The sequence below is a fragment of the Agelaius phoeniceus genome, chromosome 2 (genome assembly GCF_051311805.1).
Source record: "Agelaius phoeniceus isolate bAgePho1 chromosome 2, bAgePho1.hap1, whole genome shotgun sequence".
NCBI classification, from domain to species: Eukaryota; Metazoa; Chordata; class Aves; order Passeriformes; family Icteridae; genus Agelaius; species Agelaius phoeniceus.
Window position 1 is genome coordinate 72,161,958 of NC_135266.1, and position 17,832 is coordinate 72,179,789.

At 37.1% G+C, this 17,832-nt stretch overlaps 1 protein-coding gene across 4 annotated transcripts in view; it reads left to right on the forward strand.

Annotated features, from left to right (window-relative positions):
* The window catches only part of MIPEP (mitochondrial intermediate peptidase), an 82,876-nt gene that overhangs the window by 1,286 nt on the left and 63,758 nt on the right, over window positions 1–17,832 (forward strand). For all 4 annotated transcript variants that reach the window (XR_013180954.1, XR_013180953.1, XR_013180955.1 and 1 more), the window contains exons 2-10: window positions 1,937–2,110; window positions 3,940–4,028; window positions 5,051–5,137; window positions 6,103–6,166; window positions 7,858–8,040; window positions 10,655–10,811; window positions 11,255–11,303; window positions 11,954–12,014; window positions 12,656–12,708. Coding sequence is in view for 1 of the 4 variants with exons in the window: in XM_054654898.2 (XP_054510873.2) it covers window positions 1,937–2,110; window positions 3,940–4,028; window positions 5,051–5,137; window positions 6,103–6,166; window positions 7,858–8,040; window positions 10,655–10,811; window positions 11,255–11,303; window positions 11,954–12,014; window positions 12,656–12,708 (917 nt within the window). In the remaining 3 variants the exon portion in view is untranslated. The remainder of the gene's footprint in view (window positions 1–1,936; window positions 2,111–3,939; window positions 4,029–5,050; window positions 5,138–6,102; window positions 6,167–7,857; window positions 8,041–10,654; window positions 10,812–11,254; window positions 11,304–11,953; window positions 12,015–12,655; window positions 12,709–17,832) is intronic.

The following is a 17,832-nucleotide window of genomic DNA, read 5'->3' on the forward strand; positions in this document are numbered from 1 at the left end:
GATATCATATGTAATAGGAGTTCTACAGTTAATTTATCTCTAAGAGAAGATATATCCTGGTCACAGAGCACTACATGTGCTAGATGAGCTTGCTTGGGGGGGTGGGTGATGATGTCAGGAAGACCTGGAGCTCCCAGGGATATTGCAGGACACTGCATCCTCTGGCTGAGGATCCGAGTGAAAGGGCAGTCTTGAGTGTCTTACACAGCAAACATTATTCAAGAGTGCTGTGACACAAGTATATTTATGTTTTGTGCACATGTGTAAAAATATAAAAATACCTTTTTCAATGTTCACTTTAGTTCAGTTTCTGTTCCTGAATAATACATTAAAACATGGGAAGTGTGAGGAAAGGTTTTCTTTCATTAGCAAATAAAGAAGGTGCTTCTAGCAACAGTGACAGAAAGAAAATAGGTAAAAGCAACCCAAAATGTTCCGGATGTGTACTTGAAGGGTTCAAGAATATATACTTGTACAGACAAGCTGTCAATTTGTAGCTTTTTGATTTATTTGGATAAATATTAGCAAGCTGCAAACCTGCAACAATACAAAGAGTTTGCAGAAAGTTGACTGGACTGCAGATTTGAAAATCCAGATTGTGGCTTTTAGATACTGAAGTTGAATTTGGAAGGGGTAGATTTTCTGTGAAATCACATACCTTTCACTGTTTGTGCTGTAGTCAGGAGGTGAGGAGATGCTCATGTTGTAGTTATGCAGTTGCAAAGGGATGTATTGCTTGAAGAGATATTGCTTTAATTTAAATGAAATTAAGGAATTACTAGGATAAGATTGTTTACCCAGGGGGTGGTTGGGCACTGAACAGGCTCCCCAGGGAAGTGGTCACAGCACTAAGCCTAACAGAGTTCAAGTAGTATTTGGACAGTGCTCTCAGGCACATGGTGTGACTCTTGGGGAGGGTGCTGTGCAGGGTCAGGAATTTGAATTCAGTGATCCTTGTGGGTCCTTTCTTCACGTGGAATAAAACTCAAAGCTTTTTCAAACAGTGTTAAAATGATAATACAAAGGCAAATCTTTAACTGAAAGCCTTCAAGGTGCACAACAGGGTGATATGTACACATGATACTGTAGTTCTACATTTTTATAAGGTCAGTTGATTAGTATACCTATCAAATATTGTCCAATTAGAAGAGCAGCTGGGTTAGATAATTTCCCCCCTGGGTTCAGCCTCATTGGAGCTTCCCCAATCTTCTAACTCTGCATGTTATTATGTCTATGATACATGGTGCAAAATAAAGTGTCCTTGCTAAACTAACAGGCATGACTAAACAGAATTTCCAGAATGCATCAATAGGAGTTTGTTAGCTGTGAGAAAGAGAGCTGGAAATTACTAGAAGTTATAACTATGTCTTAACAGTCTACAAAGCTACAAATACATAAAGAATACATAAAACCCAGAAGTCTTTAGCCATCACTTCCAACTTGGGGATTCTGTGATTCTTTGAAATCTTTTTCTTGTTGTAGGTCTGCACTGTGGAACTTCTCTTTCTGTTAGCATTAGTAGTTTTGTTTGATTAGTGGTAGAACCTAAGTCTCTTCCACAAATGCAGAACACAGGTGCCACCTGCATTTACCCTGCACAAGTAAGTGTGTTTACCTTGCCCTGTGGGATAGGGCCAGGCTTGATAGGAACTTCGGGAATAAAACTGTTCATTCCACAAACATTTTCACTTGCTGTTGATTATTTCTTTGAGGTCTGCTTCCACTATTGGGGGCTCATTTAGTGAGCCTGAGAAAACTGTTCTGTTGCCTGCAATCTCTTGATATCTGGTGCTGCTGTCCAGTGAAGTGTTACAGTGTGCTAGCTGGGGTCATTTGGGTAAAATTCTGTGGTGATAATTCAGTCTTGAAACAAAGGAAAGGTGCAGAAATCAAGGAGGGCAATAGTGATGTGTTTTCCCTGTGTTTTGCACTGCAGGGTCTGTTTGGTGTTCCAGAACTGAGCTGTCCAGAAGGATTTCAAGAAGCACAGGACAAAGCATTGCAAGAATCAGAACAGCTTGTCCAGAAGGCATGTTCAACACCACCCGGGCCAGAGACTGTAATGATCTTTGATCAGCTTTCAGATAGCCTGTGCAGAGTAGCAGACTTGGTATGTTTTGGTTTTTTTTATTTTTACATAAATTCTTTTAAACTGGCTAAGCTTACGCTGTGTTCCATTTTATGATTTTCTACACTGCAGTAATAGCAGTGTAGAAATAGCACATCAGCTCCATGAAGTTTTGTGTTAAGACAGAAAATTAAATTGATCGAAAGTGAATTACAAAGGCTTTTACCAAATGATAGCGAAGTACAAATCCTGTCAAACTGTCCAGTTATTTTTAAGACAGATGCAAAAATAATATAGAAGCTGCAACAAGAAAAACAACAGTGAACTCGTGCTTCTGCTGCAATATTAACACATAAGCTCTCTAGCATCACTTATATTGTGGAAAAGAGGGTTTTGATTTCAGAGCTAAAGTTGATGTGACAATGCACATGTTTTAAGTTATGACCATTTATAGGTGAAGGTCTATAAAGAACTTCCAGAGCAAAGGCAGCAGTATCACTTTTTTATTAACACAAGAAAAAGGCAGCAATTTCTTAGATTGTAGTTTTTGTGGTCCACAGATTTAGAGTACTTGCTCTGATATTCTGCATCACAAAACTTTATTAGAGCATTTCATATTGCTCTATGGAAGTTTGCCCAAAGTAGATCTTTTATCAAAGCATCATTCTTTGGTTGGAGGAAGCAGAACCAACCTTCACACTGAAATCGGTTCTTAGTGAATAGGTCACTGAGTTTTTTGAGGTCACTTGGGTTTTCACATTTGAATGTTTCAGTATGTTTTCAGTTCTCCAGTCTTGTTTCTTACTCTTTTGTAGATTTAAGACATCTCTTGTGCCAAGCACTTTTTCCTTCTGAAAGTACTTACAAGCTCTGTCAAGTCATTAGTTCTTATGTTTTGTATAGACTATGCCTAATTCTGCTTAATCAATCAATATCTAAATAAAGCTTTAATGTCAGAATTCAGTGGCCATAGTTTTGTGTAAGTTTGCTGAGCTAAAATTATCTCCTTTATACTATATTCAGGCTTTCTATGTTCACAGCTACACAGCTTGCAGAACTGTCTGGAAGTTATTTGGTCATCATTACCTGTTGTTAGAAATTTTGATACCTGTCATTCAGCACCTTTTCTGTCAGTATTATACAGGATTTTAAAAAGGAATTCTAAGAAATAAAAATGTAAAGTGTGTAACATTTCTAAGGCTGCTTTTTCAATGGAAAGGCAATGTTTTACACTATCAGCTTGTTGCATGTACTTTCTGTAAAATCATGCTTAATATCTTCAATATAGTCTTAGACTTTAAATATATTCCTAATATTTTAAGTCTATCATTTAAGTGCTAAAACCACCCTGACTTTGTGTCAGCAGTCATGGAAGCCCCTAGCTCCCCAGACCCTTTTAGCATCCTTCTAGCCTTATGAACCCCTGAAGGATTTGGAGATTTATAAAAAATCAGTATTTCTTTGCAGCCGTTTCTTCCTATTCGGAAATGTGCACATTTAGTGGTGGACTTTCATCTTAACTAGAAAATTTAGTTTTGAAAATCATTTTTAATAACATTCAAGTATGTTGGAGTAGGTCTATGTAATAAGGATTCTAAGATACACACTGCTTAAAATGTCTTAAGAAGGGTGTGAATTAATAACGTTTATTGGAAGGACACAAGGCACTGTGTGGTTTAATAATTGTCAGCAAAGTTTTCCGGTCAGATTTATATTTTAGACAAAAAAGGCAAATTCTACAAAATGATTGCATAGAACTGTAGAAATAAATGTTAATATAAATGGAACTGCTTGAATGCAATTTATTTATGAACCGGGAGGTTGTTTTATTTGTCTTTTTGCCTCACTGTTTTCTTCTTCTACTGTGTCAGGCTGATTTTGTAAAAGTTGCCCACCCTGACTTTGCATTCAGAGAGGCTGCTGAAGAAGCTTGCAGGAACATTGGTACTGTGGTAGAGAAGTATGTTTTCTTCTTTTTTTCTATTTTGTTTTTCTGTTTCCTTATGAAGCTTTAAAAATTACTGTATGATCATCTATGAAAAAAGCAATCAACCAAAAATATTTGTGCATGGGAACAAAATGTCAGTCTTCTGTTACAGATATTACAGATATTTAAGGGTTTAGTTTTGTTACAGTATCTTATGAAAGGCTTTTCTATTTTAGTTGCAGTTTATGACTCCATGTCCCTGAAGCCCATCAAAGGCTCAAGTGGCATTTTTCTAGGACTTGTGACAATTCTCTAGTGGTTGTAAAGTTTATGGACAAAATGCTTGAAAGTGGATTTCTCTGGACTTTGATTAAGCGTACTATATATAACAATATGACTTTAATATCTGAATACCACTTCAGATATAAAATTTGTAGAAAGAAGAAATTACTCACATATTATCTTGGGAGGCTCATAAACTGTTGTGTGCATGTGTTTCATTGCCCACTGTATCCCACCTGGGAGTGCAGGATAACATGCCAGCAAATCTGATGGACTCAGTGTTATCTGCATGGGGACAGTGCTTGGTGTGTGGAAGTGTTCTGGGGATAGTAAGCTCTTAGTCTAGCCCAGTGGCAGTAAGCAGCACATTTATCTGATGGCAAACTTGAGCACAGGTTTTCCTTTAATGGAGTCCTTTCAAAGAAAAGATTAGAAAACCATTCTCCCACCCTTATGCTCTCAACATGATTATCTTCGTTCATAAAAAAATAAGCAGTTCAGTGTTAGACTTGCTCATATTGCCACAAAATACCATCCAAAAGTATTTTTCTGTCAGATGCACAATGCCTGTTTCCATGCTGGTTTGTCCACCTATGCTCTGTTTAGAAATTTTCTACTTTTTAACTGTGATTGTGAACCAGAAAGCATTTTAAAATACAGTCCTTGGCTTTTAATGTTGTTTCACTAAATACTGCCTTTGAATAAGTAATACCAAGAAACTGAAATATTAGTCTGTTGTTAGTGCATGATTCTTTTACCCTGTATCTTTTCAGATTAAATACAGATGTTGAACTCTGTCAGAGTCTGAGACGTCTGCTAGCTGATGAAACTGTATTGAGTTCCTTAGATCCAGAAACCAGGTACTTATTAATGCTTATAGATCTTCATAGATTATAAATAGAACCTTGCAGATTTAGTTTCTTAGATGCTATATCTTGTTCCTTATTGTACTTATATTTTGTGTTTTCTTAAATTAATAAATGCAACTTTTGGAAAACAAACCACATTTCCATTATTCATTTACTAGTCTCTACCAAACTACCTGCACATGAGTTAGGAAGTTTGTAGTTGTGTAATCTTGGAGAATGTGACTGTAGAGCACAAGATATATTTATGCTGAATAACTGAGATCTTGCAAGAACAAAATAAAAGAAAACTTAATATTTTCTTCAATAATATTATTTTCATTAAAATTATATACTATACAGTGATGTATAGTATCAATGTGCTTAGGAATAAAATTAGGAACAGACTATATAACTTGATTTCACTTTATAGAAATTTATTTATATTTTTCAAAATTAGATTAGCAGTATATTTATTGAAAGCTTACTTTATGGTTGCTGTAATAGGTTTGATTAGCTGCTTATGCAGTTACAGTTTTGAATTATTTATTCACTGACATGGTTAGACAAGCTTAATGAGTAAGTTATTTCCTTCTTCTTTCTTTCACCACAATCAAGGATGTTAGATTTGGAAAGATGTTTTTCTGATATTAAAATAAATGAAGTGTGAAAGGAAATTAAAATGGTAATTTGCACAAATTGTTTGAACATCTAGATTAAGGTACTGGAATTATTTTGAAGGATATTTTCAAAGCAGATGACTAAACTAAGAACAAAGGACAAATTGTTTCTCACTGAGTGAATTATTAAGGACCTAAAATGTAGGAAATCTTTGTCCGTAATAAAAACGTTCATATAACTGTGGTGTTAATCTCTGTGAAAGACATGAAACATAAATAACTACTAAAGGCAAGATCTGTTAAAAAATGCTGCTTAGTATTAAATGAGGCTGTTTTAACAGGGATTTACTGTATTTTTAGGCGAGTGGCAGAACTTTTTATGTTTGATTTTGAGATCAGTGGCATTCATTTGGATGAAGAAAAGGTAATTTCTGGCTACAATGTATGAACAGAAATTTGTCTGTCTACAAAAGACCAGATAATGAAACATGTGGGACATGAAATCACGTGCTTCTGGGTCAGTTTGTCCTATGTGGAATTTTGTTGCCTTAGAAGTGATTAACTTTGACTATTTTAAATCACTTCTAAAGGTAGTTTTTAGATAGTTGGTTGTTCTTCCTAGTTTGGTCCTCATCATTCCTTTCCGTCCTGAGGAGTTATAAGCAAGTCCTGGGATCCTATTTTCTTTCTTTGGTGTCTGCATTAGATATTTAAAATAGCTACTCAGCTAACAGAACAAGAGATTTACAGAGAGGGAAAAGCAGCACTCCATGCACCTTGATGACCTTGAGGTTAATCAAGTGGAGTGTGTTAGAAGGGTTCAGGTGTGTGTCCAGGCACTCCTGGGGTGCTCACATAACCAGAAGGTGTAAATCTTGTTCAAAATTGAGTATCTGGGCATGGTCTGAATGCCTGTCTTGGAGCTTTTATATACTTTTGCAGTAGTTAGTGATGGATTTTTCAAATCCAGCAGCTTACACCATGCTTTGTGGTATGGATGATCTGTCTCTTCAGAGTTCATGTCACTGCATGAAGTTAATTCCTTGTTTATTTGAGTCATGCCCTCCAAAAAGATCCATACAAAAGCTCTTCTACCAGACTGATGCTAAAGAGTTATTCTGAAGATAATGGTTTTGATGGTGTTTTGTGACCTAGAAAATGGTTCTAGAATATATTTTTACAATTACATTGTCCAAAGAACAACCCTGAAACTTCAGCTCTGGAGTTTGTCTGATTTGGCTATTGGTTCTATGATGCTTCATCTCCTTTCAGTTACAATTTCACTTATTTTTGCATGTTTTCCTCTTCCTCCCCTGCCTATCCCACTTTTCTTGCTTGCTGCTCAGTGGTTTTTTTTTCATTTCTCATTTAAGATTTTAGTTATCCTTCCCTGTTTTAAGTTAAGGTTTACTTCTGCTACAAAGACTTCCTGCTTTTTAAAATAAAACTCGAAGATATATTTTCAAGAGAAGGGGTGGGAATGGGAGGACAGAGATCATGTTATGCTGTTCTTTGGACTTTACAAGATATGTTGTATCTGTACCCTCAGCCTTTGTTTTTTTGAGCTATGAGCCCACAGACAATAGAGACCACATTGTACTAATGTGAGCAAGTTCACTGAAGCACATCTTGCATGATTAAGTGTGTGAAATACTGTGATGATGATAAAACTCTAAATCACAAACTTCTAAGAGAAGGATTGAAATACTGTAAATAGTTTACAGTCTCCAGAAAGCAGCACAATACAAACAGGAAAAGGAGAATTTTATTCTATATCTGTTTTAGGGTATCTCTCTTAAAAATGCTTCTTTTTTTATTCAAAGTTTTACATAGCAATCAGTTACAAGTTAGCAAAGCTTGTGTAATTTCTACTTGAACTCCACTATATATTTTCGTACTGCAGAAACGTGGGCCTTTTCTTTGAAATTTCAATGCTTTATGAGCATCTGGTCTTGTTGACTTGCCCTGCATTATGACTTTATTGATTCTGTAGGTGTAATCTTAAGTGTTGTACTTTCTACTTAATTTTTGAAAGAGTCCTTTAAGGTTTAAAAACTTTGAGTTCTGCTTGTACTCTGTCTGAAGATATTGTTTTGTACTTTATTTTTCTTACAGCGTAAAAAGGCAGTCGAGCTCAATGTCAGAATATTGGATTTATGTAACGAATTTCTGATAGGAACTCACATTCCCAACAAGATTGACAAACATGTGTTGCCAGAGCACATTCGGTACAATTTTACAGCTGAAGGCAATTACCTACGAATTGCTGGTCTGCATGCTGATTGTCCTGATGATCTGGTTTGTATTCCCTGACTTTACTTTGGCATCCTTTATACCAGAAGTGCATATCAGTTATTTGACTTGTTAGTGAGTCAAATCTATGTAGTTTGTGATTATGCTGTAATTACTAACAGGGAACAACTTTGATAGAATGTAATAATCGATGGCATATTTGATAGTGGCAGGTATGAAGTAATGGCTGTGCAGATCCTGAATGGCTGTAGGAAGAAGAGGGGCAGAATACAGACTGGATTTTAGGCAAGCACACTTCAGTTTATTCAGAGGTGGGATCCCATGAATTGCAGTTCTGAAGGGCAAAGGAGCTCAAGAAAGCAGGCAGTTCTCTAATGGCAGCATCCTCCAAGTGTGTGAGAGTAGTGAGATACTTAGTGCATCCTGATCCTTAGAAAGCCAAGCAGATGTATCAGGAACCAGGCTTGACAAGCAAACAACTCTTAACAAAGCTTCATCTCCAAAAGATATCATACATGGAGTGGAAGGTACAAGATCCAGAGGAGGAATGTAGAAACATTGCCTGTATGTGTAGGTATGATGTTGGGAAAGTCAAGGCTCAACTGCAGTTGTGACTTGGAAGGGACATTGAAAACAATGAAAGCAGTTACTGTTGCATTGATACTAAAAGCCTGAGCAAGGAAAATGTAGGCTAGGTGCTGAGTAAGGTGGGTGACAGTGGCAGCAGACAGATAAGGCTGACATGCTCATCCCTTGCTTTTGCCTCAGTGTGCAAGTGACTTTAGTCCAAGGCAGGAGATTGCAGTCTGGATTGGTGGACAATCAGATAGGTAAAAAGACAAATTTCAGGATCAGAGTGTTGGTTGAAATGCACCCTACAGGAAGACTCATAATGGAAGAATTCTTGCAGGAGTCTATCCTGGGTCCCCTGTTTAACACCTTTATCAGTGACATAGAGGAAGTGACAGAAGGCTTGCCTACCAGATGTGCAGGGGAGAGCAAATAGGGAGGAACAATCAATACACTTGAAGGTGAAGGCTGACATTTAGAGTGGCCTAAAAGCTGGGATAATGGTTCAGTGGCCTAAGAGCTGGGATAATGGTTCAGTCAGTTTGAATTACATAATTCAAAAAAGACAAGAGCAAAATCATATACCTGGAAATGGAAAACTCCTGGTTATAGGTCAGGCTGGGACTGTCTGGCTGGGTCTGCTCTGTGGCAAAGGCCCACAGTACTGGTGAGCAGCAAGCTGAGCATGAGCCAGCAGTGACCCTGGCAGCAAAGAGCCAACAGCATCTGGGCTTCCCTTAGACACTGAGCGGTGAGATTGTATCCCCACTCTTCAGGAGTGTCTTCAGCAGAGGCCACCAAGATGGGCAGTAACTGGAGTGCTTCCACTGTGAGGAAGGGCAGAGGGATTTGGGCTTGTTCACCCTGTAGCAGGGGTGGTTTGGGGGGACCCTGCCAGCACCCTCTCCTTCCTACCTACAAAGGAGGTCATGGAGAAAATAGAGCCAGGCTCTTCAGCATGGTGCATGACAGGAGAACAAGTGACAGAAGGCAAAAGTTGAGAAATGCCAGTTGGAGAAGTTTTTCCTGCTGATGATACCCAAGCAGTGAAATAGTGAGGTCATGCTGTCTCTCCCATATGTGCAGGGTTTCAGGACCAGACTGGAAAAAGCTTTGTGTGACTTGGTCTTAGCTCATAGCTGTCTCTGCTTTGTGCAGGAGGTTGGATTGGAGACCTCATGAAGTCCCATCCAACCTCAATTATCCTGAAAAAAAACTTGCTTTAGTTATTGATAATGTTGTTTTTCTGAAAAAGAATTAATTTAGAGTTATAAATTTAAAATTAATTTAGACTCATTGAAATATGGCCGTGGCACCCTAGACTTTTAGTTACAATTCTAGGATCAGGAGCATATTGAAACATTTCAAGGTTCTTTCTTCACATATGCTGTGTGGAGTGAGGCTTAGTTCAGATGAAGGCAAGTATAAGTTGTTGCTGGATTTCTTGAGCTTATTCCATATGTAGAAATAAAATTATTGGTGATTGGCTTGTGAAACATAAAAGCATTTTATTAAATTTTGAGTCTTCAGCTAATTTCTTTTTTCAGAGTTATGAAAAGACCCAAACTAAAAATATGAGAAAAGGAAAAAGTTTGTAGGCAGACGGGCAGATTAATCGTTTTCTACTACAAAAGAAATAAGGCTTTTCTCTTCCTCTGTTTTCTCTCCCCTGACCCTGTCTCTTTTTCTTGTCAGATTCTACCATTAGCAAACCTAACTGATATGCAGAGAACAACTTGGGTTTATTTTCAGAAGTTTTAATGAGTTAAAGCAGCCCACAGAGTGGTCTGAAAAGCACAGATGTTGGCAGAAAGAGGGAGGTGATGAGAGACTGTTGACAGGAGTAGAGAACAGGACCCTTCTTGGCAGTCTTGATCTATTAGGTTGTCTCATTGCATTTCCTCATTCCACTTTTAATGGGTAAGAGCTGTAATTGTCAGGCAGTTGTAATTAGTATTGTTAAAAGACTTTAGGCCTTTTCCCACCAATATCAGTGGAATACAGCTGTTATGCCAATCTTCAGTTGCATCACTTGTTTCTGTTAAAAATCACTGTGTAGCAATGTGACTTTTTTTTTTCCTTGTATTAGGTGCGGGAAGCTGCTTACAAGATTTTTCTGCATTCAAACACTCAGCAGCTGGCTCGATTGGAGGAGCTGCTTGCAAGCAGGAACAGCCTGGCACAGCTGGTTGGCTATGACACCTTTGCCCACAGGGCTCTTCAGGGAACAATGGCCAAAAATCCAGGTAGGAAGGCATGTATGGAAGGACATGTTGAGAAGTCAAACATGTAACATGAGACCAAAGGTTGTTCGTTTCTTTAGCTAAGTTTGCACATAATTCTTCCAGGGAAGTGTTCTATTGCAGTTACATTTTGCTGTATGCCATACTCAGTGGTCACTGTAAATAACAGTACTCACTGAGGAGGATCTGGTGTTTTAGTTCAGAATTGATGCTCACTTCTTAGATTATGAAGGTGTCATTATCTCAGCACATAACAAAGTAAATGGAGTACTAGATTCTCTTAAAATAATGTCAGTGGAGTAGTTTGTTAAAAAAAATCTAATGGAATTTTTATTTGGAATAGTAAATGTAAATTTAACATCCTTTAAATTAAACATCCATCTCATGTAAATTTAACATCCTTTGGGAAGGGAAGAATAATTTTAATATTTTTTCCTTCCTTCTAGAAACAGTAAGACAATTTCTGGAGAAGCTTTCTGAGCAGTTGTCTAAAAGGTATGCCTTTTTTGCTACATTTTTTTTAACCATACTCTTTATTTCAAGAATAGAGGGACTTGTGCAATAATAAGTTAGTCAGTGCTGCTTATTATGTGCTTTGATTAAATAAAAACCAAGACTTCCCCAGAATTTTGAGAGAAAGAAAAAGCTGTGTGCTTAGAATAGATTCTGTATCTGTGATCAGGGAACACCCAGGACTGAATGCAAGAAGTGCAGTTAACAGCAAACAGGAATACCAAGCTGAAGTGTGGAACGCCTATCCTTGTCTTCTTGCCATATGCACAACTCCATACATTTTGCACCTATAAACAAATTTCCATCTTTGTCCCTCTTGCCACCCTGAGCTCCACACAGCACAAAACAGTTTCGTCACTGGGTATAAATGGGGTGTATTGTAAGAATAAAAATGCTTTTGAGCTGTACAACCACAGGAAGAGGGACTGAATTTGAAAGTGCCTGAATGGCAGAAGCAGAATGAAAAGGTTTTTCTACTGTTGTATGTGGACCTGCCATTTTATCTAGTCATTTTATATAGTACTATAAATCTCTGACGATGGACATTTTATTAGGATGCAATATTATCATGTACTGTATTTCACTGCTCAAAAATCTTTCATTAATGTTTTCATCATAAAAATATTTTTCAGAACTCAAAAAGACTTTGAAATGATGACAAAGATGAAGATGAAGCTCAATCCCCACAATTCAGTAAGTTACATTTCCATATGTGATTGTCTGTTTTGTTTCTTAAAAAAAAAAATAGTATAAAGTAATCATGTTCTACAATTACTTCTACTTCAGTGTATAAGATGTAATAGAATTAGAAACATTCTCTCTACTGGCTTCAAATGCTTTCTGACCACTTAGTTGCTGTATTAAAACTAAATACTGAGTATTTGCTGTTGGTTTATACAAAGTGATAGTGAGATAACCAAAACATAAAGCTGTGAAAGGGACTATCACTTTGCTTTGAATTAATTGACTCATTTGATAAATAAAGGTTCTGCTTTAGGTTAGATTCAAGCCCAGTTTGTATACTACATTGAATGTATCTTAATGCTGTACATATCTAGATTTATCTTTTTATTTGAACTGAGTATATTTCTTGAAATCTGGTATGAAGTCCTATCATATAGTTGAATAAGAAGACCAATCTTCAAGAAGTGTTAAAAAAGTTTTCAGGTTATGATATATGATGCTATTTTTGGATTGAGCCCTAACTGTTTCAGATTACTTTTCAAAATTCTGTGACTTACTGAAACTGCAAAAATACTCAAGTGAAACAAAACTTTTACTTTGGGTTCACTTTTTGTCTGTTATTGTAATTATAAGCTGGAATTCTCTTTCAGATGCTGATGCCATGGGATCACCCCTATTACAGTGGAGTCCTTCGTGCTGAGAGGTAAGCTCCTTATGTTCCTGATTGTAATGTAAATGAGTGTCCTTGCAATAAAGACAAAGAAAGTTCTCAACATGAACAGGATTTCTTTCTTTGAAGATGTACCTCAAGATGAAAAAATAAATATTATCTGGTGGGAGGGTTGTTTGTAATATTTTTTAGTTACTGCTCGAATGCCTGTACAAGTTTTTGGCTCCTGTGTTGTTTTGCAAGGAAATATTGGCCCTCTTTGAAGATCAAAGAGGATGAAGCAGTTCTAGAACTGATAGAAAATCCTTATTCTTGTTTTGCTTTTAGGTCTTAGCAGGGCTGTACTAATGTTTAAAAGTAAATTTTGAACCCTGAATACAATTCAACTTCATATTTTAACTTCATTGTGCTTCTTACTGAATGTGTAACTTCATCCTCTTTTGCAGACTTGAAATAGGAACTTCTTCCTTAAATCTTTACTGTTTATGGATAGAATTCATTCTTATCTCTCTTGCAAAGACTGGGAAATAAATCCTTTACACAGACTTAAATAGTGCACAGGGCCTTTGCACATAATGAGATGTCAGCTCTGAAAGATGTAAGCCCTGCATGTTGTCTTTATTAGATCAGCAGCAATGACCTTTGAGGTTTCTGTTGGAAAAGATAATTGAAAGATGTGATGCTCTCACAAGGGGGTTTAGAAAAAAATTCTTCCTTCACTGCAGATTTACAGTTTTTTGGTTTTTAAACAAACATAGACTAGATGTATCTGATTAAAATAGTAGTTTGCTCTGGATCAGAAAGCTGTGGTAGTATAGACAGCATGAAAGGATTGCTAGAAGCTGGCCTGGTTGTTTTCAGAATTGGTGTGTAAGGCTTAGAGCATTAGGTGTAGAAGGCACTGTGTTTTTTACTTGTCCTGGAAGAGTGTCTTCTGGTGCTGATTGTCCTTAGTCTTACTGTCCTTCTTAGATCTCCTCACGAAGCTAACAATCTCGTGGTTGAGTTGCTGATGATCACAAGTAGATTATTTTGCTCTTTTTGGCATTAGAAAGAAAAATATTTCCTTTCCTTGGAGGACTTTGTAAGAGACCCAATTAAGTTACTTTAAGAATTGCATGGTGTCTTTGTGAAGGAAGAGCTGCAGGTAAAACAGACCTAGACATTGGCAGTGTATCTTTGCTATTTTTTTGTATTCAGGCACCAAGTCTGAAAGTTGGATCAGTGTGAAGAGTCTCCTGAATCTGTGTAGGGCCTCCCTGATTACAATCCAGGATTGGGGCCCAATGTTTTTCTCCCTCCAGCTTGGGTAGGACTATTTGTTTCTGGCAGATATACAAGCATCTACAAGACAAGGGGAAAAAAGTAGTTTTCCTTTCCATTGTGTGCAGAGCTGCTTTGCTTTAACACAAGAGTGTAGATCTTTCATGGGCCTGTTTTCTGGATAGTTGCCTTTTTGGAAAAAGTGTTTGATCTAACTGCCTGAACAAGGCTTTACATTTATTCTGCTCATATTGTGGGTGGTTAACAGGGTACTGGACACTGGGTATTCGGCTCTGAAAAGTAAAACTGCTCCCCTGCACAGTCTCAAAGACTGTGCTCTATGAGTGAAACTAGGCAGGAGTTAGAGTATTCATATAACAGCCAGAGGATGGGAATATACCTTGTCATGTCACTGCCCTAAATGCCCTGTTACCCAGATGGGAATCTCCTATTCTTTATCTTCTATTTGTACTTTCCTTGTTTGACCACATCCCTTCTTGAATGCCCTGTGGATACTATGGTATGTTCAGATCAGCACTTTTGTAACTGGAAGATGAGAACTGTATCTGTCACACAAGCCTTGATGCTTGGCTGGAGTTTGACTTTTGGCTATTTGTTGTTACTCTTTTTTTAACTGACCCAGTTATCTCATAGTATTAAATTATTCATCGAAGGAAAAGTGATGTTATTTTCCTAGGTTGGTTGGTTTTTTCCATAGGAAAATTATGGAATGCTTTTAAAAAATTTTTTTTCTTTTTTTTATTTATAAGCTCAATAAATAATTTTTTTTTTTTACTTCTGTCGTATTATATTTTGCATTTTTTCATCTTGGAATCACAAAATATATTTTAAAACAAGATGCACTTAACTGTCATGCATTTCTCCTGTTCTTTGTTTAGTCTGTTAGATTTTTCTTTTTTGTTCTCCAAGGGTTTCTCTCTTTTGGAAGAAATTTACTTTTAGCTTTAGTCTTTAACAGAAATGCCATGGTTGTATTTGTAGTAATGCTGTGCACATAGCATGGCTTATGTATTTGTCTCTCATGTTTTGGGACTCAGTAGTAGTTTGCATGGTAGGTTTTTGTATTAGGAAATTCTCTTTTCTTCTGCTTAGTAAAACATTTTTGTTGATAGGGAAGCAAATGTATGCTTTTGGGTATTCCCTTTGGACTACTGTTGTCACCATGGCTCCAGCTGAAGTACAGACTCATCATTTTCTAGGTATTGTCAGGTACATGAGATACAGATTATCTTTACAAATGTAGGGATAAAGAAAGAGACTATGAGGATTCAGTTCTTAATTAAGTAACTCAGCACTAGGGGGTGCAAGAAATATTTGATGGGACCGTGTGTCTGCTGGAAAATGTTGGCCTATTCAGCCATTCCTCTTTAGTCCTCCAGATCTCAAATGACACTAAAACTCGTGACATGTTTTTAATGTGTCTATTTTATATTTGCAGCATGTTGGGTATTTTAAATTTATGTATATATATTGTCTTGTAAATATACATTTAGTCTTTACTGTAGCAGTATTAAAGTAACAAATCCTTCACCCGATTTCTAATAACTAGTTCTAAGAGGTAGATGTTTACTTCTGTAGGATGCAGAATGCCCTCATGCGTTTGGACTGTAGAGTTCTGATGCTATTTGCTGTCGCATCGGGTTGGTTTTTGTCACTTTCCTCGGCGTTACCGCTCGTTGCTGCTGTTCTGTCCCTTGAACAGCAGGAGGCGCTCCAGACTCAAGCTGCAAGTTGCGGTTGTTCTGTCTAAACCCGGCCGCAACAATTTTCTTTCTGTCAGCTTTCACCAAGTCTTTTCCCTGGAAACTTGATCCTACTTCAAAAGTGTAAGCCTCCTGTTGATGGGAACAGGATATGTTCCTTTTTTTTTTTTTTCCCAGCCTATGTTGAGTAGCCTCTCTGGCTACACTTAAGACAGTGTAATGTTTTTGTAGCTATAGTTTAAGGGGCAGGGTAAATACATGTCGGTATAAATGTACTTTTAAGAGAAAGAGGAGACAAAAGTCTGAAATTCATGGTAGTAGTGTCTTAAAAGAAGATAGAGTAATTAGGAGAACCTCAAGAATTTTGGCAGGCTAAGGGTAATAAACCAGTGAATGCTAGGACATGCTTCGGAATCTAACAAGTAAGAAGCTGTCTAATATGTATATTATAAAACTAATAATGTTGCATTTTAGTGCAGACAAGTACCCAAGTATTAATGAAATTGCATTACTTCTCAGTAAGTGCAGCTATAATTCTCAAGGCCCTGATCTTGCAAAAATGTGGTAGTCCTGCTGACTTCTTCCAGGTCAGAGAAAAAAACACAACAGAAAATCACCACAAAATGCTGTGAGAGACTTTTTGAGATCAGCCATTTGCCTTGAAGGTAGGATTGGCTGCGCTTAGTCACTTCTGACAGAGGTGCAGAAGTGTTCTTGAGAACCATCAGCAGTGAGCTTTGTGTATTTGGTATTCACTTCTGTTTCCTTAACCTGTGGTTCTTGCCAGGCTGAGTTGACTTCACTGGCTGTAATTCACTGTTAGGATTTTTGCCAAAATGTCCCAGGTCTTATTCCACTTGAAGCTGTGATGTGCTTGCAGAGTACTTACAGATCAATGCAAAAATAAGTTTGTTTCCTGAGGTGTAGGAAAGAGAAGCCACCATGACAGCTGCAGGCATTTTGGATCCGGGGGTGCCAGAGATTAGGAATAAATCACTTCCTTTCTTGTTGGGACTATACATGGTTTACTGGCTTCAGGAGAGGGTGGGCACCATTTCTGGGTTTTTTCAGAGGGTTACCAAGTACCAAGGTATGAAAAAGTGACTGGATGTTTCACAGGTTCCTAAAAGCTGCAATTAATATTGAGGTTTGCAAGTTACTAGTAAAGAAACTTGTTCATGGCTGCTTTTTGTAAAATTATTTTTAGTTTTATGAAAGACTGTTCTCTCTTGGGAATGCCATGTGGAAGTATAGCCCAGACTTTTTGCAGAACATGTGAGAAAACTGTCACTCTGTTCAGTTTGAAAGCTGAAGTGGAAATGTAATGCAAAATATAACTAGGAAATCTTTCAACCAAAGTGCTCAGAGAGGAGGAGAACTTTGTGTAACAAACTCTTTGTAAGAAAGGTAAGGCATGCCTTCTGTTAAATCAACTAATGGAGGTATAGAAAGTCTACTTTAACTCACCAGTCACTAAAGCTGGTGGATTAAGCTTTTTGGAGGAAAATCTGAAAGTTACTGAAAAGCATTGCTGTAAAGCAGAATTCAACTTTCAAGAATTATTTCTTTAGTCAAAACATTGTGGAAGAACAAAGAAATTGTTGATTTGAAAACTAAATCAAATCTAAAAGTTGTGTACAGTGTTGATACCAATATTCTAAAGTACCCCTTGACCTCCTCCAAAATATTCTAGGAAGTACAATTAACAGAAATAAAAAAGGAATGTGAAATACAGGTGCTACTTTATAGTTGATGAGAGTACAAAGGCATTCTATTATTATTATTGTTATTATATTTAAGAAATCCAGAGTCTTCTATAAGTCATGGTTCAGAGCCTCCCTTTAGGTAAAGAATTAAGTTTCATAGTCTGGCATGTAATGAAAATTGGAAGGGGTTTTCCTTGTCTTGATCTCTTCAAGTTAACCTGAGGGGTTCATCTTACTTTTATCTTTACTAACAAGATCTTTTCAAGTTTCTTTGAAAGTTTGACAGGATCTGTTTTATTAGAGATAGTTAACTTTGTCGTCTATATTTTTGTGGATGTCAACAGGATAATAATTTTTCTCACAAAAACCCCCAAAGAGGTCAGGATATATCAGGGACTACATATAATAGCCACCAATAAAAATTTTTGCCTGGCAGCTAATTTGCAATTGTTGAGTCTGAATGC